This window comes from Artibeus jamaicensis, unplaced genomic scaffold, assembly GCF_021234435.1.
Source record: "Artibeus jamaicensis isolate MK-2021 breed Jamaican fruit bat unplaced genomic scaffold, CSHL_Jam_final contig_525, whole genome shotgun sequence".
NCBI classification, from domain to species: Eukaryota; Metazoa; Chordata; class Mammalia; order Chiroptera; family Phyllostomidae; genus Artibeus; species Artibeus jamaicensis.
The window spans coordinates 8,657,286-8,683,118 of NW_026521874.1; the positions used below are offsets into that span (position 1 = coordinate 8,657,286).

Sequence of the window (25,833 nt, forward strand, 5' to 3'; positions counted from 1 at the left end):
ACAATAAAAAAGTAAATGAAGGCCGTTTAAATTGTTTTCAAGGCCACACCCAGGCTCGACCCCTTTCCACCAAGGTGCCGGTCTCCTGACCAGCTGGCTCCCCCTCGGGTCCCCACCACGGCTGCACCCACGACATGCCCTCCCTTCCCAGACACCCACCTTCAGGAAGTCGTCGAAGGTGATGCCCTCGTACACCTGATCGGGCTCCTGGGGACAGAGCACAGGGCTGGGTGAGTGGCTTCGACCAGGAGACTTTGCCCTGCACCTACCCCGCACACATGGTCGGGCCTGCTTAGGTCAAGTCACAAGAAGGGACGGTTCTGGATTGTTCGCCACCAGCTTAAGGCTAGTCCCCCTGAACTCCCAACTCCAGGGTCCCCTTCACGGGCTAGAGGATGGGAGGGCGAGGTGGGTTCAGGGCACAGGCACCCCCACGTCCCCCAGGGAGGACCCATGGATGTGCGTGGAGGAGGAAGCGGGGTGGGTGCACAGACACCAGGCTCTCCTCCCCTCACGGCCACTTATCTGCCCGGCCCCAGCAACACGGCTGCCAGCAGACACTTCCTGCGACTTTCGGTCCCGCCTCGTCACACCAGCCCTGGTGACAGCCAGTTCTAGGCTCATGTGCGCTCACAGACCCCCGGGGAAAGGGGCGCGGGGACAAAGGGCTGGCCTGTGTGCCCAGTGAGTCTCAGTAGTGATGCCTGGCCCTGGGGCCCTCGCCTGCCCAGAGTCACTGGCAGTGCTGGGCCCGCTCTGGGACTCCTGCTCTGGGTACACAGGGACCCTGAGGGACAGTGAGGCTCCCGGCCCTCGGGCTGCGGCTGGGCTCTGGCGCAGGAGCCTCCGCCGCCCTGCTCCGCAGCACCCTCTGGGACGGGGACAGCCTGGCCGGCACCCAAGTGCCCATCCACGGAAGCCTAGCTCCGCAGGCTCCACTGGTCTGTGGTGTCGATCAGCACTCGGCCATTAAGAAAATGGCGATCTTAGAGAAAAGGTGCCAAGACCTACACTTGGAGGAAAAAAAAACAGCACAAACAAGGAGCAGAGCAATGTCTGCAGACCCCCTGCCCAGCAAGCCTGACCCCCACCGTGGGCCACGTGGGTGGGTCAGCACGGATGAGAGGGAAAACGGCGGCAGACCGGTTCCATTTTGGGGAAATAAAAAATAAAAATACACGCCGGCCCTTTACATTGTAGTTACCAGGAGAAGAAACCATCAAAGGGAGTTCCCTTATTTAAGGGAGCAGGCCTGGGGTTGAAGGGGAAGGTCAAGGAGAGGCCCTTCTCTCTTGGTGCCTCTCCGGAAACTTCCCCGTGGTTTTTAAGGAAACAGCAGTTGGGCACGCTCCGAGGGTTGGCCACGGGCCAGGGGCTGCCCCTTGTGCCTTGCAAACGCCATGAACGGTAACCCTGACCAGCACAGGCCTCTCAACAGCCTCCTCTGGGGGCTCTGCTCCTGCCCCCACTCTACAGGTGAGGCCACAGAGGACTGGGTGCGGGGTTCCACATGCCCGACCCGGTTCTCCACCCTCTGGTTTCTCTATTGTACTTTTTACAAAAATGCAGGAGACAAATCAACATACATTTTTGAATGCTGTAAATGCAACCAGTTCTCAGATGCCCGGGCCGGCCCCAGCCTGAGGGCTCCCTGCCCAGCCTGCCTGTGGCCCAGGAAGAAGTGGCTGTCCTCTCCCTCCACAACCTCAGGTCCCCAGGGCACACGGAGAGCTAACCACAGACAAGGCCCCTCGGCTGGAGGGTGGCACCCGTAGAAAGGAGGGCAGAGGGGCTGGGGAAACACTCCAGGCTGAGGGCCCAGCCATGAAACCCCACTGGAGGCCTCCCCAGAGAGAGTACTCTGGAGAGAAATCGCTGGCCCAGTCAATAATGGGCGTGAAGTCCATGCAAGTGGGTGTGGGGGCTCCTCTGTCCGGGGCGGGCAGTGCGGGCGGTTACGTGTGCTTTCCCAGACAGCCGCTTGGGGCGCACAGTGGGGAGGCCAGCAGGTCACCTGATACGCCTCCACCGTAGGGGGGACAGTGGCGGGTGCAGTGTTGGTGCCGTCACCGTCACTGCTGCCAGCTGCCGGCAGTCGCACTCCAGCAAATTAGGAAAACTGTTGCCAGATGAAGCTGAAGTGAGACAGGGAGCAATTTAAAGACGAGTGTAATTAAATCAAATGGGAATTTGGCTCAACAAGCCGGCGGGGATCCCCGCCCTCGCCACCGAGGTCAGCAGCCCTTTCCACGGCGGTTAATGTGCTGAGTGGGGAGGTTTCGCCCACAGCCACCAAAGTAGCAAAAGCAGCAACTACTTTAAATACACAGGAACAGCGAGGGGACAGGCCAGTGGGACCACCCGAAGCCCCGAGAATAAAGTCCATCGAGACGGTCCCGTGCCTGCCCAGAGGTCCCTGGGGGCTCACAGCCACGGACGCAGCCCCATGAGAGTGTGGCAAACATCACTGTCCCTGAGCCTCGGTTTCCCCAGCAGTAAAATCGAGGCTACGAGTCGATACAATGGTGCCCCCGCGTGCCCAGCAGGGGGCTGTGTGGGCACCTGCTGGGCCCCTGGGAGGACCTGCAGGTGTCTCCACACATCTGACCACAGTGCTGGTGGCGACAGCTTGCCTGTCAAAGTGCCAGTCACCACTTTACCCAGCCTTTTCATCCTGGACCCTCTGCTCCACGGTTCTTCCCTGGAGATGGTTCGGCCCCTCCCACCAGGGGCAGCAGCAGCACCCAGCGCCCAGGCCACCCCAGCAGGCAGCGTCGGGTGGGGACGCCCGGCTCTGACACACCCACCATGCTCATCGCCAGCCTGAGCAGCACAGTTCTGAGAAAGGACGGGCCATTTCTACACCAGTGTGACCCTGACACGCCTCACAGTGTGTCCAGCCTGCGCTCCTGCCCTCAGGGTCCTGCCCGTGTTCCCACCGCACCCCCAGCTGTGCCAGGCCCTGGCCTGAGCAGGGGTGACGGCCAGGTAGGTGCCTCTGCCTCTTCTGGAGCAGCGGGGACCCTCCGCCCTGCACAGCCCACAGGCACTGAAGGCCGAGCCCTCTCTGTTTCAGGTACACATAGCCCCACCCTGCCCTAGATCCTCAGGACCCCAGACCGGTAGCCCGTGAGAGAGCTCCCTGCGGACCCCTGTCTTAAGGCCACACAGCCCCTCCGAGCCACTCACTGGCAAACAAACACACCCATTGAAGTGACCAGCCACGGGGCTGCCCGGGGCCCGGAGACCACACAGGTCTGCACTTGCCCTCGCCTGGCAGGGCCTGCCTGGCCCAGCTCTCCGGGGACTGCAAGGAGAACCTCCCTTTGGTGGGTCCCCTGAGGTCGGAAAAGCCCCATGCGGCTCAGAGAGAGGGGTGAGCGGGCCAGTGGCCCCCTCCAGGGCTTGGTGGGAGCCAGCAGGGACAGGAGGGCACTCACCATCTGCCCCACACAGACACTGGCCGCCTCCATCATGGCCCCGTCGGCGATGGAGCGGGCCGACTCCTTCTCGATGTGCGGGTTTCCGGACAGCAGCTCCTCCACCACCTGCCGGCCGGGCAGAGACAGGGGACCGTGGGCCTCCATCCGGGCTGCAGGGCAGGGGGCCGGGGCGCTGGGGGCCCTGGCCGGGCGAGGGGCATACTTTACATTTCGATATTCTTCCAGGGTGATGCGGCCGTCACTGTCCGAGTCGTACATGTGGAACAGAACTGGGGGGCAGTGGGGCGAGGGGCTCGTTAGGGGGGCAGGAGGGGAACCAGCTCCCTCTAGATCCCCCACACTCCCTGGCTCCTACATCTACCACAAACTGAGCAAAAGACCCCACTAGTGAAACCTAAATGCCAAAGCCATAGTGGTCGAGGGCGCAGGCCATGGGGCAGACCGGCCACTTCCTGGTGGGTGACCTTGGGCAAGCGACCCCACTTCTCTGAGCCCCATCTCGCCGGCATGGTGCTGCAGAGACTCGGGGAGTGGCACTCGGGGCAGGGCCCAGGACGACCTGGTGCAATGCGTGTGAACCACTCGGCCGTGCTGCTGACGTGAGGACGAATCGGGGTGTCGTCCCTGAGGGAGCCCCCAGGGCGGCCATCGTCTCAGCCCTGGCTGGGCTGAGCTGCCCCTATGGGCCTCCTCCTGGCGACACCCGCCTTGTTCCTTGGCTGCTGTGACTCGGCACCCCACAGCCCACAGAGGTCAGGAGCTGAAGGGCAGGGGACCTCTCTGCCCTCTGGGCTCAGCCTCAGGAAGCCTCAGGCCCACCACGAAGGCCCCTGCACTGGCATTTGTCCAGCACTGACCAGAGGGGCCCTGGTCAGACATCCGTTCCTCTTGTCCTCACATGAGCCCAGAGGCAAGGGCTGCCGGAGCCGTTTCTCAGACTGGGCAGTGGAAGCTCATGGAAGTCAAGGTGTTTGCCCACGACCACCCCGTTAACGGAAGGGAAACCAGGAGCTTGGACCTGAGTTCCTCCCATTGCACGGCCCCCACGACCCCAGGCCTGGCCCCAGCTTTGGGGGCCACAGGAGGGCCTCGGGACACCCAACACGCAGTTCCCACCAGCCCTCACTACCCAACCCGGAGCTAAACAGCCATTTCCCGCTGACCAGTCTGCCTCAGGGTGGGGAAAAGGGGTGTCAGAGTCATGGGAGAGTCCATGAGGAAGGGACATGTGACACAGGCCAGCCGGGTCCCCGCACTGCTGGCTGGCCTGGACTACAGCCGAGCACGCCCGGCACCCGGGGGCCGATGGAGGCTCCCCGGAAGCAGGTCCTGAGGACAGGGGCCCATCCTGTGGGCTGAGCACCACTCATGGGTGGGGAAGAGACAAGCTCTCAGGGAACACCTCCCGTGGGCCCAGGACTCTGCCTGTGTTATCTTATTGAGCCTCTGACCAGCCCAGCTTCACAATCAGATCCCCATGTTCAGGTTCAAGGTCACACAGCTGCCCAGTGGAAAGGCCGGATTGGAACCCCGGTCTGTTTAAACGAAGGGCCTTGCTCTTTTCTCATCACCCGCAACCCCTCCTGTTCCCAGGCACCTCCAGCTGCTGCAGGGTGTTCTCGAGGAGGCCACCAGGGGCAACTCCAGAGGACAGAGAGACACCTGGCACCCTTCGCAGGTGGGGCGGTTGGGACCGACCTCCCAAGGGCTGGCACCCCCCCCTCCCCTCCTGCTGGCCGCAGCCCCCACGCTCCCCCACCCCGCCCACTGCAGAACGGGGAGGGGCACGTACATCGCAGCTTCTCCTTCCGGCACAGCTGCACCTGCTCCTCGTCCATGGCGATGTCGATGGGCCGGAAGTACGCCATGATGGTCAGAAAGTCCTCGAAGCTGATCTCGTCGGCCAGGCCGCTGGGCCCCTTCCGCAGGTTCCTGTGCGAGCGGCGAGGGTGCGTTGGAAACGAGTGAACAGCGGCCACCGGCTCAGAGACTGTGGCTCTTTGGGACCACACGCTCCCCCTGCCATGGCTGTCCCAGCCTTGCATTCTGTGTCCCAACAACCTGCCGATGGGGAGGCCAGGGGGGCCGGGAGGTACAGCCGAGCCCTTGTGAGGTCCCCCCAGAGCTCACCGCCCTGGGGGGATGGGAGGCAGGGCTGCCTGGCTGCGCCGTGGTGCAGAGATGCATGCTCCCACATGGGGAAACCGAGGCACAGGGCCAGCCAGTGACTCCCCTAGGTCACCTCCTGACCCTTTCCCTTCAGACCAGGGATCGGCAAACTGCAGCCCAAGGGCCACCTGTCCTGATAACGTCCCACGAACCAAGAAGGGTGTTCACGTTTTGAAACGGCTGAAAGAGTATTTGGGGGGAAAAATCCAAAAGGATGGGAGCATTTCACGACAAGTGAAAATTACATGAAATTCAGATTCCAGTGTCCATAAATAAAGTTTTATTGGCGCACGGCCACGCACACTCATTTACATATCGTCTGTTCTGCGTTCGTGCCACGGAGGCTCAGCTGAGCAGCTGTGACAGAGCCTAAAATATTTGTCCCCCAGCCTTTTCCAGAAAACGCTTGCCGGCTCCTGCTCTCTGGCAGCTGACCGACACTCCGCTCTACCGATCGGCAGCCAGCAGCCCGGGGTTACCTGTTCGGCACCTGGATGCAAAGTTCACCAATGATCTTCGGTTTTTAACAAAAATCGGGGCGGATTTGAGGTTGTCCCTGTAGATGAGCTTTCCTTAAGGGGCCAGACAGGGCTGGTGTTCTGGGTGGGGCTCAGGACACACAGGACACTCGGTCTGCCTGACACCCAGCGGGCCAGTGCTCCGCAAACAGGTGTGACAGCACCTGGGCGGGTCCCGGACGGAGCTGCTCTTGAGGCAGCGGCTTTGGAGTCGGCCTGGACCAGACACGGCCTCCTGCCCCTCGCCACCAACTGACTTCAACAACGACAGTCTGACAAGTGCCCAGAGGAAGCTGCTACCTGAGGGGCGGGTGAGCATCCCCTACCCTTCCTGACTGTGCGTCCTTGCAAAGGGGCGCTTCTCTAGCTGCCCCGGGACAATGAACAGTCAAGGGTTAGTGCTTAAAATGTGCGTGGGATCCACCCAGGTCATGACCATCCCTCGGTTTACAAGGAAATGTCTGTGGTTCTCTGCTGGGGGCCCATCTGTTCTCTCCCAGATGCCGACTGACCCTGCACTGTGCACCCCACTTCACAGTTTACGCATCTCCCTGGTCCCCACTGTCCATGCCAGATTTTCCAGAACGAGGTGAACCAATCCCCAGCCTGGAACATGGAAGGTAGATCATGAAAACTGTAAATCTGAGATGAGACGAGGAGGTATTCCTCCGAAGGCAAGGAGCCCAGTCTTGGTGAGTTTGTCTGTCTTACAGAGCTTCCCTCTGCTCCTCCAGACAGACCCTGGGTAATCTCAGAGTTCCTGCCGTCAGGGGCCTGGACCTGAATCATAGGCCCGGAATCATAAAACAGCCTCCGGAATCACTGGGCTCCTTGGAGGCCCCTCTCACCGCTACTGCTCACGTCCTTCCCAAGTGGTTTTGGCTGCCGCAGTAGCTGCTGCAATTAAGACTAGCACCTGGGAAAGGCAGGCCATGTGTCCTTCTCAGGGAAGGTCAGAGGCAGACTGCTTCACCATCATATCATGTCCCTGGGAGGCCCACATGGGCCAGGGTCATGATCTCCAAGGCAACGGGAGTGCAGAGGGCAGGACACCCAGACCCAGCACCTGGAACCAGCCACACCTGCTCTTCACCCCTGTGTCCTAAATGGGGTGCCCTCAGCCAGAGCCCTGGAGGAAGGCCTTTGTATCTTCTGGGGCCACCTGAGGACTCCCCACTCCCCTGCGTTATGAACAGGTGAGGCTCAGAGAGGCTCAGCATCACTCTCAGGCCCCCCAGCCCTGGCACAACCAGAGCTGAGCAGTTCAGGTTCACGCAACTTGCACCAGGTCGGGGAGGTCCTCACCCATCAAGTGGCCCACTCCCTCCCTTCCTCTTCCTGCCGGTTCTCCCTGGGTGTCAGCAATCTCTGCAGGCCCAGCTGGCCCCTCCCGAGGACTCAGCTTGTCTGCTCACAGATCCCTGACCCACCACAAAGGTGAGATATTAACACGCACTGTTTTAACTACTAAGTTTGGGGGCTAATTTGTTACACAGCCATAGCTAACTAACACAGAGGCCTAGAGGGACTGGGTGAGCTGCCCAAAGTCACCCAGCAATGAATCCAGAACTGTCCGACCCACCACCCCTGGGCTCAGAGCTCCCACCCAGCACAGCTGCCTCTTATTCTCTGTGTCAGCGTGAGAGCCAGTTGTGAGCACACGAGGGCTGTGAGACACGACACGGGCAAAACGCTCCCCCGAGGACAGCGTCACCCGCCAGCAGGTGGCTCGAGGAAAAAGGCCCACCTGTTGTCAAAGAAGGCACGGACGATTTTGGATCGGATCGGGTTGAGCTCCAGGTCGGGGACGTTGTTGAAGTTCTCCTTGCTGCGCCCCAGGAAGGGCAGGCACCGGGAAAAGAGGGAGAAGAGAAAGCAACGTCATACGGTGTGTCACTGCTCAGCAGGACGCGTGGGGACAGGGCGGAGACAGGACCAGAGGGTGCCTCTTCCTCTAACGTCTGGGCTGGCAGGAGCAGGGAGGAGCTGGACGCTCCCAGATGCTTTGGGGAATCCGGTAAGTGTCCGGCCATGCACCTCAGGAAAATGGAGGGATGTAAGAACTGCACCCCTTTCCGAGACCACTTGTGGCCTGTCGTACCCTCAGGGAGGGAGACCCTCCACGGGCCACTCTGGGGCCGGAGCAGCAGGATGCTGGCTTGGAGGTTTGGAAAAGAACAGTCTGGAGGGTCCCCAAGGCAAGAGATGTAAGGGTGCCACCTGACCCAGCGACCTCCCTCCTCGGTGTGTACCCGAGAGAGAGGAAAGCATGTGTTCACGTAAAAACACGGGCATCACTCTGACAACCCTAAAGCGGAAACACCCCAGGCGTCGGTCCGCAGACAGCCGGGGAAATGAAATGGGGTCCCTCCACACAGTGGCGTGTAACTCCGCCATAAAAAGGAATGAAACATGGACACCACTCGCAACACAGATGGAACGTGAAAATATGATGCTAAGAGAAAAAATCCAGACACAAAAGACCACGGAGGGTCTGATTCCATTTCCGCAAAGTGTCCGGAATAGGCGAACCCATGGGCACAGAGGGCAGACTGCTGGTCGCCGGGGGCCGGGCGTTGGAGCGGAGGGCGTGGTGCGGCGGGACACGGCTTGCTTTGGGGGCTGATGGAAACGTCTGGACATGCAACTCTGTGAACATATGTGGACTGTGCGTTTTCCTGGGTGACGAGGGCTATGGGAATTGCATTTCGGTGAAGCTGGTAAAAAACAAGAGGCGACCTGGCACAGAAGAGGGTGAGTCAACCCGACGCAGCAGCCCTGTCGGTGGGCACAGGCGTCGCGGGGCCCTCCGGCTGCGGATCTGGGGGAACGGCGGTGGTAAGTCCCTCACCTACCTGACCTTCCCACACAAGGCTGCGCTTTGTTCCTGGACTCTGCTTCCTGTTCACTTTTTTCCCCTGCCCCATGGATTTTAATGGCCTTGGGAGAGCCCCAGGGCACAGGCCAGCACTCCTGGTGAATAAGGAAGGCACGCTCGGGTCGGGAGGAGGAAGGATGTCAGCCACTCAAAACCAGAATGGCCAGAGGAAGCCAGGACTCAAAACCAGAAGAAAGCCAGGCTGAGAAGGAAGAAGTGCCACGGACCCAGAGGATCATGCACCTCGGTGGTCGAGAGGTTCCCGAAACACATGCTGACCCCTGTGCCCCCTCTCTGCAGAGAGAACCTGGCCCCAGGCCCGGAAACCCCCTGCACCGCTCCTGTCCCCTCCCCAGGGCTCCCAGCGTGGCCTGCATTGAACATTTCAGGTTCATGGGCACCCAGTTCTGAAGAAGGGGGAGACCCGGAGCCTGAAGTGAGGGAATAATACTCAGCCATCAAAAGGGACGTAGCACCAACACAAGCTACACTGCAGGTGAACCTCGCAAACCCGGTGCTGAGTGAGCGGCCGGACACAGAAGGGCGCAGGCTGCGTGACTCCTGTGCAGGCCACGACCGCAACCGGGAGACCCCCAGAGACAGAAAGCAGATCAGCAGTCGCCAGGGGGTGGGGGTGGCGGCTAACACACATGGCGCATCTTTAAGGGCAGATGAAAATGGTCTGAGATTCATTTCATACTTTAAATAGGCGGATTGTGTAATATGTGAATGGCATCTCAACAAGGCTGTTAAAATAGCTCCCTAAAATCTTTAAAACAACAGCAAAAAGCCCCAGCCAGGTAGCTCTGTTGGTTAGAGCGTCGTCCTGATGCACCAAGGTTGTAGGTTCAATTCCCAGGCAGGACACATGCAAGAATCAACCAGTGAGTGCATGAGTAAGTGGAACAAGTCAATGTTTCTCTCTAAAATCAATAAATAAAAAACTTGTTAAAGCAAAACACACCACCCTGCACTCTGACCCCACGTATGTAAAGAACAAAACCGGCAACGCTGCATCTCCGAAGCTTGCAGTCAGGGTGGCCAGGAGGGAACGCGAGGGGTCCCTGGGGGCCGACCACGTCCTGCTCTTGGTCTGGTGTGGTCACAGCGCGTTCAGCCTGTGAAAGTTCATCTGACTGCCACCTGTCTCGCCTCCCCACTGCACCGCAGCCGGTCCTTCCTCCCCAGAGGGCGGCGGCCCCAGGAGGACACAGACAGAACACCCCGAGCCCCCTGGGCGGGAACCGGGCGATGCACAGGGGCCCCTTGCCGCTTCGGAGGGAATGTTGGGCACAGAAAGCAAGCGACCGGCTGCTACGAGGCTGGCTGGCACGAGACCCCAGCCGTCGCTGGCTTCACTGGCCGGGGGTCGTGGCTGCTGCTAGCCCTTCCTCAGCCTCCGTGTCCTCATCTGTGAGGAGCACCGCCTCCCGACTCAGACTTGGGTTCCGCCCGGCTCTGCAGCCTGGGGCGAGAGACTCGGCCGCTCAGAGCCTCAGTCGGCTCCTCTAGAAGCAGGAGCCTCGCTCGGAGGTTGCCCTGCGAGTACTATGTGGGGATCCCGGCTGGAACACGCTTAGTGCAGGGTCCTCGGAGGGAAGCCTTTGGGCGCCGAGAGCGTGCACACGGACACTGTCACACCCACGACACCCTACCCTCGGCGCCTGGCGTGGCTGGGGGCAGCACAGGGGCTCAGTGAGTGGTCTGAGGAATGGACCGTCGGGTGTGGGCAGGGCTCCACTCCTCCTTCCGTTTGTCCTGAGCCCCTGACCGCCCCGCCCCCAAGGGTCCATGTGCCCAGACCTCCCACAGTCCCCAGGGCTCCTCCACCTGCAGATCCTTAGGGAGCCCAGAGCTCAGCCCTTCCCTGCCCGGCTCTGGAGTGAGATACCAGAGGGGCCGTGTCCCGGGCCCCTGGCAGGCTCAGATTCGGGGACACAGCCCGGAAGTAGAAGTGAGTCTGGTTGACTCTCCCGGAGGGAACAAAGGCCAAAGAGGTGGACGCTGCAGGTCTCGGGGGGGCGATGGGAGAAACCCAGTGCCCATGCTTGTGAAGGAAGCCAGAAGGGACCCACCAGCAGTCCTGGCCACCACGAGACCCCATGCAAGGTCAGGGGCACCGGGGCTGACCTGGGAGGGGGGACAGGGAGCGACGTTGTGGGAGGGAGGGGAGGGAGGATGGGGGGAAGAAGCACCTCGCAGAGCCCGACTGTGTGTCTGGAGAAGAAAATCAGGAACAAGGGGAGGCCTGACCTTGCACTGAGAGCAGAGGGGGCGAGGCAGCTCCTCTCATCAGGGACCTGCCAGTGCCACACTCCACCGGGACCTCCCTCCCTCCTCAGCACGGCCACCCACTGCCTCGGGGAGCCCATGTTTTCATCTGTGAACTGGGTGCAAAACTAGCACCCCCCACGTCAAAGGGGATGTGAGGTCAAGCACAGCTGGGGGCCGGTCCAGGCTCCAGACCACTAGGCACTTGGTCTCGGGCCAACGGCAGCCCAGCCAGGTCTCAGAGCCCTGGATTTCTCCTCTGTGAATGGGGACCGTGGGAACGGCAGGTGACGTTGTAGGGTTGATGGATGATTAACTGAGATTTGTGCATGAGAGGTGCGAAGCTTTCAGTCTGACACACACAGCAAGCTCTTAGTTTTAAAATAATAATGACAGTAATGATAATAATAAACAACGATAAAGACAGCAGCTAACCTTCTGTGCCCTCTCTGAGTGTCAGGGACTGTTCCCAGAGCTTTACGTTATTATCTTACGAGGGAGGACCTTTTCTGCGTCTCAAAGATGGGGAAACCGAGGCAGAGAGGCGCAGGAACTTCCGACTGCTAACAATGACACCGCACCATGACCCGTGCGGCACACGGAAGCCCTGGTGGGCGCAGCTCCCCAGGAGGTCAGGGCTGGTAGCCTGGTCATCTGGGACCTTCCCCGCCCATCATTCGCCAGCCCCCCTTTTCGACAAGTTGGGCGCAGGCCTTGCGCCCAGAACCTGGGAAAGTCTCACAGGGATCCCACGCCCCATGAATGCTGGTTTCAGCCTCACTTTGCACCCTCCCCACTCCCTGCCGGGTGCCAACAGGGCCAGTTGGACCGGCTTGGCTGAGTCATGGAACAGGCTCCACTTCACTGGGGACAGGTCGCTGCCCTGGGCCAGAGCTGACGAGGTGGCAGGTGGTCCCACAATGCTGTCCCGTGGGCCTGCCCACCAGGGTGCCAGGGCCACACGGCTTTGCACCCCCTCCAGGGGCTGGAGCCCAGGGTTTTACTTTCCCTGACGTCCTGAGAGCTTTTGCCGTATCTGGCCTGCTACACGCCTCCCCGTGTTATAGGCAAGAAAACGAGAGCCAGAGGGGCCAGCAGAAAAGCTCCGGGTCCGGCTCTGACCGCCCTGCGCCCTCCCCTCACTCCTACATCCTTTGGGTCACACGTGTTACTGTAAGGAGAGAGCAGCAGAAATACTCACAGGGCATCCGCTCCCACCCAGCCCCCACAGGCCCCAGCCGGGACCCAGAAAGAGGGTCTGGCCCACGAGGGAAGGAAGGACACGCGGAGGAAAACCACCGGGGGCCGGCCGGATGCTGCTCGGGCCCCGTGTGCGCCTTGGTTTCCGGCGGCTTTGAGGATCAGCTCAACCGCCAAGCTCTCCCCTTGGGTCTGAGGTCTGGGGTGGCCCCTGCCACCCCCGGGCTTCCTGGCCCCCAAGCTGAGGACACAGAGGGACCCCTCTGGAAGCCCAGCCCCCCTGATCTCTGACCGCCGCTGGTCCCTGCAGCCCTGAGGGGTCTTCCCTGCCCACCATGAGCCCCGTCCTGCTGCCTGCACTCTTAGCCTATGAGGCCTCCCACACTGGGCTGATACAAACAATGGGGACACTGGGGCCCCCAGGGGCCAGGAAGGAAGCACCACACCTCATTTAGCAGGGGTCTTCCCAGGTGACGGTGAGCCCCTCCAAGTGCCATCCAGGACCGGCGGGACAGGCAGCACTGGCATCACCGGGGCAGCCTGCAAGAAATGCAGATTCCTGGCCGCCCAGACTACTGCCTCAAAACCTTCCTTTCAACACGATCCCCAGGTTCGTGGGCACCTTACTGCTGGGAGCGCTGGCCTCCTGCTTCCAGAGCCGGGAGTTTCCTAATCACACAGGGTGGCTCTCCCACCCAGGAAACCACCCTGGTCCCCTTGCCCCGAGGCCAGTGCCTTTTTCAAGAGCTGGGGCAGTGTCCCCAGCACGACTGGTCAGACGGTTTCTCCCCTCCTCCTGTAGCTGCTCCACACCTGGACCCAGCTGGCCTCTCCACTCCTGTCACTTAACGATGACAGAGGAAACAAGTATTCCAACTGCTCTGGTGCTGGTGTCGGCAGTGACCGGCACAGACACATCCTCCCCGCGCCCAGACCGCGGTGGGGAAGCCACGGAGACGGAACACGTGGTGTCTCAGGCAGCGACAAGCTCTTGGAGGGCAAACGGAACAGGGACCGACCAGAGAGGGAGCCGGCGGAAGTTCGATGGGCAGCTTTGTGGCGAAGATGACTCAGGGCAGAGACCCGAGCAGGCGGGTCCCCCACCCTGGGGCACACCTGGTGAGTCTGGAGGCATTTCGGGTTGTCATCCTGGGAGAGGGGTTGGGAGGGAGCGGCCAGATGGGGGGCAGCCCATCGAACAGGGGCCTGCGGACACACAGGGGCCTCGGGGGCTCTGGCTGTACTATTTATTTATCTGGCGGGATGGACTGTGTGGAGCAGAGACGTGCCTTTTTAATCGGCTCCCGCACACCTGTGTGTGTCTGTGCCATGGGCGGGGCAGTGAGAACAGAAGCGGGGGACCCGGGTGGGGAGGCTGCTGCCGACACCCAGGGGGCCTGAATGGGACTTCTGGGAGGACGAGGAGTGGCTTGCCTGGGGACCCATGAACTGTGAGATGGGGGCATCCAGTGGATGGGCCGCTGCACCCTGAGTCTGGCGCTCAGAGGTGCCCTGGCCGAAGACACAAGCCACGAATGAGTCAGGTCCTCACTACGGCCAAGACCACCGTCTGGGACCTGCCCCCAACTCGCCAGCTGTCCTCTCCCTGCTCAGGCTGACAAAGCTCGGCCCTGTCTCCCTGCCTTTGAACTTGAGGTCCCCTCTGCCTAGAGCTCCATTCGGTCCCCACCCTGCTCTCAGCCCCACCCTGCACACCACCTCCGAGGCTCCTTCACGACCACCCTCCCTGCCAGGTGGGCCGCCTTCCTTTATCACGAAGTAGAATGGACTGGGCTCTGCGGGACTCACTGCCCTGGGCCACCGACAGCCCCGCACCCCTAACCGGAGCCCCCACAGGGGCGGAGGGAGCCCCACTTTCACCTGCCACAGCACCCTCAGAGCTAGACCAGCCATGGAAGGCCCACAGTGCCTGTTCTGGGAGCAAGAACTGCATCAGAATGAATCCTGGGAAAAGAACCTCTGTAAAAAAAATAAATAAATAAAGTGTATGCACGTTCCCACCAATAAATCTATGGCCATTTAGAAAGTGTCTTCCTGCTCAGGGACACCTGGGCACCTGTCACACCGCACTGACTGGCGGCTCCAGCCCACACCCGCCCTCCTGCCGGCCCCGAGCGGCTGTGAGCACCTGGCTGTCTGCTGCGTCCTGGGCAGCTTCACAAGTGGCCGTGGGTTTTCTCTGCAAATAAATGGGCATCATCCTGGCTGAGGCTTCAGGAGGAGGCTTGGGAACCCTCGGGGTACATCAACTACGGACTGGGAAACAGGCTCGACCCTTTCACTGCTGTGATTCCAAGAAAACAGTAAATTTTTGGCTGCTTGACAGGTGAAAAACAAAGTGACTCAGCAAGTGACTTCTTCATTTGGAGAAAAGTGATGTGATCACAGTGGATCGGAGCTCCGGTTCTTCTGTCTGTCAGCCAGCTCTGCTGGGAGACCTTAACCTCTCTGGCCTCAGTCCTTCCCTCCTTCCCTCCTTCCCTCCTTCCCTCCTTCCCTCCTTCCCTCCTTCCCTCCTTCCCTCCTTCCCTCCTTCCCTCCTTCCTTCCTTCCTTCCTTCCTTCCTTCCTTCCTCCCTCCCTCCCTCCCTCCCTCCCTCCCTTCGCTTCCTTTCTAAGATTTTATTTATTCACTTTTTAGAGACAGAAGAAGGGAGGGAGAAAGAGAGTGAAACATCAGTGTGTGGTTGCCTCTCACACGCCCCTACTGGGAACCTGGCCTGCAACCCAGGCATGTGCCCTGACCGGGAATTGAACTGGCGACTTCTCAGTTTGTGGGAACGACACCCACAAACCCACTGAACCACTCCAGTCAGGGCCGGCCTCAGCTTCTCAATCTGGAACATGGGGAGATGATGGGAACTTTCAGGGTTCCTGAGACCCTGAGACCACGCCAGTGGGCATTCAGCCCTGTGTCCGGCACACACATTATTAGCACCCAGGTAACAGCAGCTCGGGTTCCCATTTATGGGGTTCGCCCTGGGCGAGCCTCTCGCTCAGTAAAGCCAGCTGAGCGGGGCCGAGGAACGCAAAACAGGCCTTAGAGGCAGGGATGACTTCTGCTGGCTCCCTTCTACCAGAACACCGCCACGTCCTTCTCCTTCCCCACGCCTCTGGTTGCCTCCATCCCAGCGATCACTCCACGTTCAGTGGCTTAGCAAATCTAAAAATATTTTTGTCACACGGCTCTATCTAATCAGGCCCCCTCCTGTCCTCCATCGCCACGGTTGGAGGATTCCGCCGCGCCTATTTCTGGGTGTGGGTGAGCCAGCCGGAGCGCCATCAGGAAGTAAAAAGTTGCTGTTGAAGACAGTCGCCAGTTAAAGGGCCCGACTAAAAGAAAGAAAAGGTGCAAGAGGCTGTGACTGCATGTTCTTCATTGTCCACAATGAATGTCTGTTCAAGGGTCAGTCAGGGGGTGTCTTCCTAGCCAGAAGGCGGGCTTTTCAGGACAGGACAGAAGTTTCCGCAAAGCAGGTGCTCAGTGCAGATGTCAGATGACCTCTGCCTACTCAGCATTCTGCCAGGAGGCCCCGGAAGTGAGTGTTTTGTGGTCAGGGTGCATTCAGATTTGCGGTGCGGGGGGGTGGGGGGAGGGGCGGGCTCTTAAAGAAATTAAAAATGCACCATTATGAGATTTTTAAAAATTAGATGCTAGGCTGTGAAAGGAACCCAGACTGGGACCCTGATGCACCGGCTTTACCTGCCTCAGGGTAAACTGCTTCCCCCTTAGGTTATTTTTAGAAAGTTACCCCACTGGACACAGGTAGGAAACAGTAGGTTTGAATTAAAATCAACTTTGGGCAGTTTTCCCTGGTTTGACTTTTTTTAAAGCCATATTCATTTTAATTTAAGTCACAAATCCCCAAACCTCATTTTTTGTTAAGCCTTTAAGTGCAACCTGCAAATCTTACTTGTGTATGTACAAAGTCTGCAGCTTTGAATGCTCACTTTTAAGGAAACTTTTGCCCTCCAGGTTTTCAAATACCCCCCCGTGGGAGGGTGCAAGGACCTGCTTCCCACAAGCCTCACAGGCGGGGGTGCTGGGGGGCCACACCGGGGGAACTTTCTAATGGGGCGGAATGTCCCAGCCTGGTCCACTTTCACCAAAGTCATGTCTTCTGTCCCTGCTCCAAAACCCCAGCACAGCCCAAGGCCCTGGACGTGCCCAGGGGTCAGGGAGACTGAAGGCCCAGACTGAGGTCCCCAGGAGACCCTTGGCAAGTGGGGACAGTGTTGGCACATTTTTCTGCCCTGGGAAGACAAGACAGGAAAGCCCAGGAAACCGAACAGCCACCCCATGTCCTTCCTCCAGGCGGGGGAGGCGGCAGGTTAGGATCAGGCAAAGGAGTTGGGGGGGGCCTGGGAGGAGTCCCTTCCTGCAGGCCTGTTTGCATAAGACGCTGTGGTCAGCCCACCCCCTTCCTGCAGGCTGGCAGGGCTGTCACCAGGGCAACTGACACTCGCCTTCCAGAGAGTCATGGAGCAGGGGCTGCAATGGTGACAACCACACTCCTCCTCACCCCAGGACACTAAGGGCAGAGAGTCCCAGACAGCACAGCAGGGAGACCCAGGTCCTCAGAAGTCACTTGAGAGAGTGCATGAATGAATGAATGAGCACAGAAGTGAGAAACAAGCCAGTGAGTATAAGGACTAGAAAGTCCCTTACAATCTGCTGACTGCATCCCAGGCCTTGTGACTCAGCCCAGTGGGGGCCCGTGGCAGGCGTGCTTGTGGGAAATGCAGAGTCTCAGGCCCCACCCCAGACCTGCTGAAGTCACACCTGCATTTCAGCAAGTTCCTGGGGCTCGGCAGTCGCACACATTGGAACAAACTGGTGCAGAATGTAAGGGTCCGGTAAGTCTTTGCAAAGGCCCGGGAGGCCACTGGGCGGCACAGTCAGGACTCAGCCGCTGGACACTGAAAGTGGGAGGGGCTGCCAATGGCCCGGCAGGGTCTGTGTTCCCCCCTCCACTCCCACCCAGCCACAGATGACCTCTGCATGGGCCTCTGAAGGTGGGCCCTCACGACCTCACGAACTGGCGGAACGACGACAGACCCCCCGACTGATGCCAACACACTCAGGTCAGAGCAGCACCGTCCCGCATGCGTCTGCTCATCCTTAACACTCAACCCAGATCCCAAGGAGCACGCTCACTACACAGCAGATTCAGACCCACTCCCACAGAGAGCTGCACAGACTGCTGGCACAACAACATGCCCATGAACTTCTGAAGGAATGAAGGAGGCCTTGGCACTTCCATTCAGCTAGGTTGCAAAAAGTGTTGCCTTTCGTTAGACCTCAAGGTGCCCAGCAGAGACATTCCTACCCTGCGCCCACCCTTCAGCCCATGGCCACTGGAGGCTCTCCTTGCCCCGGGAAACCACTTCACTGCTCCCCCTGCTCCCCAATCTCTGTCCACGGGCCCTGCCCTTGGCTGATGACCCAGTCCCGCCCCTTCACAGCTCCGAGAAAAAACAATTTGCATTTCTGGCCCAAGCCATGGTAATTGGCTCAGACTCAGTCATGTGACCCCACCAGAGCCAATGAGAAACAGGTGACCTTTGGCTGGGCTCTAGGCTCTCTTTTCACTGAGTTTACTGAATAAAACATAGGATTAAAGGTGTAAATCCTGACTGTCTTTAAATCCGCCTTGGATACAATCAAACTGAGACCATGGGATCTTTGAGACCACCGAAGTCTCAGCCCAGGGGGATGGGTGCTTTGAGAATATAGCTCACTGGATTAACAAAACTAGAGAACTTAAGCTATTTTCATATCAGTTCCCACAAAGCTTAGTGAAATTTAAGCCCAAGCACTAAAAAGGAGGAAGTTTTCCTGGATTATTAGAAGGCGTGTCCTAAAAGTTCCAGCACTCTAATTAACCCTGAGTGTTTACTTTAGGAAATGTGGCCTGTTGGAGAGTTTCGGAAAGAACAGCACTCACAGCTCACTGGAAACTCCGGTGGCTGTGGTTCACCTCAAAGCTTCCTCACGGACCAGATCAGCTGGTTGACTGGGTCAGACCATTGGCCTCACCCCTAAGAACTCAACCGCCATCGAAGACTAAACTCACTGTCCTAGAAGATGACACATTGCAACATATTTATTGGTCCTCGTAACAAATGGAACACACGGAGCTTTGAAAAGATCAGTGCTACAACCGCGATGTGGGATGATTTTCCTTGACAGAGATCGAGGGCTGCCGCCCACCACCTTGACCAAGGTTAGAACTAACCACCTGGGGGAAGCAGGGGCAAGAGATGGGGCCTCGTGGGGACCCCTGAGCCCCCACCCTGGGCTGCTCCCCACAGTGGGCAGGATCCTGACATTTCCCAGGCCCTCGGTGGGTGTGGGAGCCCAAGCACGAGAGTCCAGGAGCACGTCCGGAGGGAGTCAGGGGAAGGTCCGGGCGGCTGGCTCCTCCCCTCCCCTTCACTCGTGTTATACTTTTCTGATTCCGAAAAACCAGGTGGGTCTCTTTCCCTCCCAGTGGAGAGCGTCTTCTCTAGAAGGGACCAGATGAATGAAAACAACTACAGGAAGCAGGCACCCCCGGGGCCCTCCCTGAGTCCCCCAACACTCCGGGGAAAAGAGGAATGGAAAGAGAAATTCCCCGAGAGCCAGGGCCCTGCCCAACGCGCCAACCCTGCTGCCGGCCTTACCGAATGGTGGGCTGGTCTCCGCTCAGCTGCTTAAACCTCCGGTGGAGCTGCTCTATCTGGTCTGATGAGACTGCAAAGTAAGAGGAAAGAAAATGAGGGTGAGAGACACTGCTGACCACTGGACGTGCAGTGGCCAGAGGGAGGCCGGGGCCATTCTCCTGCCTCCTCCCTCCTCCCTCCTCTTCCCTCCACTCTCAGGCCACCCCCTGCCCCCCAGTGCAAAGCCCAGCAGCAGATGAGTGTGTCAGCAAAGGGCTCCCCTTCCGCCTGGCGGTGCAGCTCCGGGGGCACGAGGTCTGACCCCCTTGGCAAAAATACAGTGATTCCTGACAGCAGCTGCTCCTGGGACAGGACAGTGGTGACCCAGGTCACTGTCTCCTTCCCCGTCTCCTACGAGGTCCTGTCCCCTCCCACCCCTGCAGGCAGGTCTCTCCTCGCTGAGAAAGGTGCTTTGTGTAGTCACCTACCAAGAGAAATACACCAGCCAAAGACAAATACCACAGGGTCTCACTTAGATGTGGAATCTAAAAAAACAAAACAGAAGCAGACTAGCAGGTACAGGGAACAGATAGGAAGGGGTGGGGGGCAGTGGCTGAGTGAAAAAGGTAAAGGGTTAACTATGAACTCCCAGGAGTAAAAACAGTCACGGGGATGCAAATCCAGCCCAGGGAATATGGTCAAGACTATTTCAATGACTGTGTGCGGGGTCAGGGGGGTACTGGTCGTATCGAGGAGGTCATTTTATAAGTTATGTAAATGTCTGACTACTCCGCTGTACACCTGAAACCAATACAATATGGAACGTCAACTGTAATTGTAAAATTAAAAAAAAGATTTTTAAAAGAGAGGAGTAGGGAGTGGGGAAGTGGTTCGGGCCGGCGCTGGAAGTTGCCTGGGAGACCCCTGTGAGAATCTCACAGCAGCACCAGCTGCCGTCTGTGCTCAGCGTGGGGCCACCTGGTGAGTGCCGGAAAGTCACCTCACGTTGGTCGCCACTTGTGCTGCTTGGTGGCGCTTGGGGGAAGCTCTGCTGCGCACGAGGGCAGGCTGTCACCAGTGCCGGGCTTGGGACCCTTGGGTGAGCACCTTGATGTGCACTGAGGCCGGCTGCCCTGGTGCCGGGCTCGGGGCCTCTTAGCGGGAGCTGCGCTCTAAGCCAACACTGGCGACAGCTCACGTCAGACTTGGGCCACCCGATGGAAGTTGCAGAGCAAGATGTGACTAGTCACCACTTGTGCCAGACGTGGGGCCTCTCAGCAAGAGGTACAGGGCATGTTGAGGCCAGCCACTGCTTGTTTGGGGTTTGTGGACCTTTGAGAGCTTTTAGGAAAGTCCACAGCATGAGCCAAGGGGGCGCTGCCGGTGAGGAAAAGCTGCTCCAAGCAGCTGGGGCCAAGGGCTTGGACTGGGTGGAGCTGGGTCTCAGGGAATCATGGGGGTGGGTGGGGGTGGCGGTGGAGGGTGTTAGCCAGGTCAGTGGAGACTCAGGTATGGCGTCTGCCAGAGCCTGCCCTGGGGGGTGCGGCCCAACAAAGGAACAATGGCTCCTGCCTGTGCGTCCCTCCTGGGAGAGAGCCCCCAACAGCTGCCCCTGCAGCCCCCCCCCAGGCCGAGTCGGGTTGATTCAGCCCCTATTTGCACCCGCACCCACCCCCTCGCCCCGCTATGTGTCCCTGGTGCTCGAACTGCACCCAGCACTGGAACTCAGAGCACGTGTCCGACAGGGATCGAGCCCCTCAAGCAAAATGCCCGGGACCCCAGCAGCCCTCTGCACTCAGCCCCCGCTGGTTTTCATGGCCAGGTGTTATGGACACTCTTCTTCCCTTGGGCCTGGGCCGGGGGGCCGGGTGTGGACCCCCACCACTGAGATAGCCCTCCCAATTCTCCACGGCCGCACGGGGGTGTGGGACCAGCCTACTTCACGTCCCTGTGCCCCGTACCAGGCTCCACGTGGCTCCTCCTGCGTGTCCGCAGGTACAGGGTCCCTCTCCGGCCGGTCCAAGTGGTTCTCGGGGCGGCTGCCCTATTAGCTGTCGTTCTGATGTGGTCGTGCTGGGCGAGCACAGAGTCTACCCACTCTGCCACCTCCGACCAGAGGCAGACCTGTCCCTTTTCAAGGCGGCACCCTTTATCAAGTTGGCAGTACATGCTGCACACTGGCTGAGCAACCTGCTTAGGTTGAGTCCGGTTTTTAAGCTTGTAGGATGAATGTGAAGGTGAACACATTTCTGTATCCATCTTTTGGTGCCTGTTGCATTGATCTCTTTCAGGATAAACTCCTGCTGAGCAGAATTACTGAGCTTTTCGAGTACGCTTTTCATTGCTATGCGACATGTATGCAGACCAAAGTGCATCCCTCATACGTGTCCTGATTCACAAGTTTTCTGGGAACACGTTTGGGGCACCTGGACCAAGAATTTGAATGTTCCCAGTACCCAGAAGCCCCCATCATGCATCACTCAAACAGCTACGCACGGTCAAGGCCAACCACTGTGCTGACACCGGGACCAACCCGCTGGCTTCAGGCCACACCAGAATGCCACCCTGACGGCCCCACAAATGACACACGGAAGGTGGACATGGCTGGCACCAGAGCCCCAGCAAAGTGGCTCCGGCTTTGCAGGGTCAGTCCCCATACAACGGCTTGTCCTCAGAGTCACAGCCAATCCTCACAGCCAGTCGGCCTGACAGTCGGTCCCTCCCACTGATGAGCCAGCAGCAACCAGGGCTCCATAACAACAGACAGGCACACAAAACCCACCCACAGGGGACGAGCCTGGGGCACCAGCTCACGTGAACAGGGAGAGCACCGCTGGGCCTCACGGGACACCTGCTATTTAAGGCCACCCTGCCACTCCTGGGAGCCGGAGCAGACCCCCCGACACACAGAAACAAACAGAGAATCAGCCAAGTGAGGGGGAAAAAAAGTCTCAAATGAAAAAACAGAGCAAAAAGCAGACAAACGTAAACGACACGGAGACAAGTGATCCACTAGGTACAGAGTTCGAAACACTGCTCACAGGATAGGAGACCAACTTACGGGGCAAAAAGGTAAAGTCAGCGAGAACATCGGTGAAGAACCAGAAGCCACAGAACACTAACCAGTCGGAAACAACGAGTAGCATAAGGAAGGTGCGTCAGAGAGAGCTGACACCAGACGACGTGAAGCAGAACACGGAGTCGGCGATTTGGAAGACAAGGGAGGGACAAACAGCCCATTGCAAGAGCAAAAAAAGAACAAAGAATTTTCAAGAATGAGGACAGCTTAAGCACTTGGGACAACATCACGCGCTACAACATCCACGTCACAGGGGCGCCACAAAGGGGAGGTGGAAGGGGAGGGGTGGGGGAAGGGAGAGTCTGTGTGAAGAATGACGACGGGAAACTTCCCTAACCCGGCGACAGTCACTGCTGTGGGAGCGACTCTGTGTGGGACCAGACAAGGCGGTCACTTCATCCAGTACAGCTGACATCAGTGCCTGACCACCGCTATGCTGCACACCTGAGACACACATAAAGTAATAGTACCAACTGCAATCAGAGAGTTTATTTAAAAATATGCACAGCTGCAGCGTCAATGTGGAAATGTGTTCCACACGTAAGGTCTCAGAGCAGCATGTTGGGAAACTGTAAACACGAATATACACAAGTATTGAGAGGAAATCTAGACTCCTTTCTGCAAAGTAATAGTAGCGATTTTCTCTTCATATTGGGATTAAAGACTTTGTTTTGCTTTAATTCACCTGTTTTTCCAATTCTTTCTTTTGCACAACCTATATTTATTAGTCCTGTAGTGAATATTTTAAGCACACGATATGGTCCCATATCGAAGAGCCAACAGATCTTTAAAATGTTGTTACTGATGAACCATCCATCTGCTGGCTGCAGACCACGTCCCAGGCACACGTGTTTCTCTACTCCTTTCCAGGACCCTGTGATGGACAGAGTGTCCCCATTTTCAGAAGAGCAAAACTGAGTCTCAGGGTGGATGTGTAACTTGCTCACAATCACTGAACTTGAAAGAGACAGAGTCAGGATTTGGACTCAATTTGTCTGGCACAATATGTGTGGTTTGGTTTTATTTCATTTTTATTATATCTTATTATTTATTTTATTTTTACTTATATCTTTTCTTTTTTATTTTACTTTATTTTTACTGACACCTGCCCTGCCCTGCCCCCCTTTGGGTGATGGGATTAGAGTGGCTGGTTAAACGGGACCCAGTTCTAACCTGAGGAATCCGATCAGAAATTACAGCCAAACAGGTGCCCCCGAACAGCCTCTCTTAAAGCTGAATTACCTGGAAACCATCAGGCAGAATGAAAGAGGCCAGTCTCACAGGCCACACACTGCATGATTCCATTCATATAAAATGCCGTGAGAAGCAAATGGGAGACAGGAAGCAGACGGGGGGTGGGCGGGGGGAGGAGGAGCAGGGTCACTGCTCAGAGGCACCAGTTTCTAAGGGGGTGCACGTGGTGTGTGTGAAATGTTCTAAGATTAGACTGTGGTGACGGTCACACTACCCTGTGATTACATTAAAAAGGACCGAGCACACTGTCGCTGGGTAACACGTGGTGTGGGTGTTACAGGTCAATAAAGCCATTGGAACCATGAATTACATGCATACTCACGGCACCACAACAGGCAATGCCAACGAACCACTTACTGGGTCAGCTGCGCCCGTGGTGAGCCTTGACTCACGTGACCCTCTGGTCAGTCCTACTGCGTAGGTGTAGTGAGAGCCCCGCCCTAGAGATGGGGACACCGAGACTCGCCCCGGGTCGTACAGGTGGGGGGAGCCGTGCACACTAGAAACCACCACAGGCCAGGTTTCTGTAACACACAGCTTCCAGCCAACGGCACCCCCAGAGTGCGTGCACACACACACTTGCAGCTGACAACCTCCCGGCTCTGAGCGCCCTGCACTCTCAGCTCCTGGGCTGACCCTGGACCCCCACAGGGCCTGGTGCATCGAACCCGATATGCGATATGCCCGAGTCACACCCCCAGGACCGTGAAAGGCCCTGTCTGTTGTCCCCTCGAGGGTTCCTGGGAAGGAAACTTTTCCAGTTTCCCTGCTCCTCACTCAGCCCTTTTTCCAGGTCCCCATGAGGTCACAGTTGCCATGGGACACTGCTGCTTCAGTGTGTCTGCCTCTCCAGCTCCTGATCCGGGTTTCAGATTTCAACCCGAGGGAAGTGCTTGCCCGTCCAGGAGGCTGGTGGGGGTTTCATCGGCCCAATCTCTGACGTGTTTGTGTGTGTGGGGGGGTGACTTATCACTCTGTCTCCCAAACATTAACACAAGTCATGTACCTGAACTGCCCTACAGGAAGCCACCAGCCACTTGTGGCCATTGCCCCCTAAAAGGTGGCCAGTCCCCGCAGAGATGTGCCAGAGTATAAAACACCGGCTTCCAAAGCCTTGTTACAAACCAACGTAAACTGTCTCAGTGATTCTGATATTGATCATGTATGTTGAAATACTATCTTGGAGTGGATTAAACATACAATTAAAATTAATTTCACGTTTTTAACGCGGCTCCTAGAAAAGTGGGAATGACATTCCTTACACAGGTCCTGGAACACTGAGAATGATTCCACTGCTCGCTTCGCTTGCTATGGAGACGGCCAGTCTCCATGCTTTGGACTGAAACACAGCTCCTAGTAATGAACCCTGAGGAGCCGAGAAGAGGGCTCGAGGAAAAACAGGTAAGGGTACCGCTCGCTGTCTGCACCAGGAAAGGAGGAAAGTGATGCTGACCCCAGGACACCCATTCAATGAACCCTAGAGCCCCCTGAAGATGGAGTACTACGCAGCCTTAAAAAATGTTTTTTCTAAATATCGAGGGACACAGGGCTATGTTCATATCACATCCCTACGTGGACCATTAACAGGCTACAAGATCTCGCTTATATGAAAGTTCTCATGGATATACAAGCTCATATCGATTTATGACATAATGGTAAATTGTTTCCAAATGATACAGTTGTAGGGCATTTCTCTCCTCACCCCTTATTTTTGCTTATCTGTCCTTTAACTTGCCCATGACTAAGAGGGATTACGTGTGTGATCGTATTTAAAATGACTCATATTTTTAACCTTGATGAGCGCAAGGAAAACGAGCCTGGAGAGTAAGTGCGGGTGAGGATGTGAAGAGACCGGAACCCACCAGCGGGTGGGAGTGGAAGGCGGTGGGACACGGTGCAGCCGCCGGGGGAACAGCTCGGGGGCTTCTCAGTGAATTCAACACAGATTCCCCGCACAGTCCAGTAATTCCCCTCCTAAGTACGTACCCAAGAGAAATGAAAATACGCATCCGTGCAGAAACTAACCTATACAAACAAACGTTCACAGCAGCCAAACGGGAGAACCAGTCCGGATGTCCGTGAATGGACCCACAAAATGGGGCCCATCCATACAATGGAATATTCTTTGTTCCTATAATGGGATGAAATACTGACACGTGCCACAATGTGGGGAACCCTGAGCACACTGCGCCAAGGGGAAAAGAAGCCAGGCGCAAAGCCAGCAGAACACACAGATCTATAGCTGCAGAAAGCAGATCAGGGCCCTGGCCAGCTGGCTCGGATGTTTAGAGCATCGTACCATATGCCAAAAGGTTGTGGGTTCAATTGCTAGTCAGGGCATGTAGCTAGGTTGCAT

The 25,833-nt window shown here is 57.8% G+C and overlaps 1 protein-coding gene across 10 annotated transcripts in view; it reads right to left on the minus strand.

Annotated features, from left to right (window-relative positions):
• TESC (tescalcin) overlaps positions 1-25,833 on the minus strand; it is a 50,678-nt gene that overhangs the window by 13,668 nt on the left and 11,177 nt on the right. For all 10 annotated transcript variants that reach the window (XM_037156109.2, XM_053669727.1, XM_053669725.1 and 7 more), the window contains exons 2-7: positions 19,166-19,235; positions 7,878-7,958; positions 5,236-5,375; positions 3,651-3,712; positions 3,441-3,548; positions 160-207 (exon numbers count right to left, since the gene is read on the minus strand). In XM_037156109.2, the coding sequence (XP_037012004.1) occupies positions 160-207; positions 3,441-3,548; positions 3,651-3,712; positions 5,236-5,375; positions 7,878-7,958; positions 19,166-19,235 (509 nt within the window). The remainder of the gene's footprint in view (positions 1-159; positions 208-3,440; positions 3,549-3,650; positions 3,713-5,235; positions 5,376-7,877; positions 7,959-19,165; positions 19,236-25,833) is intronic.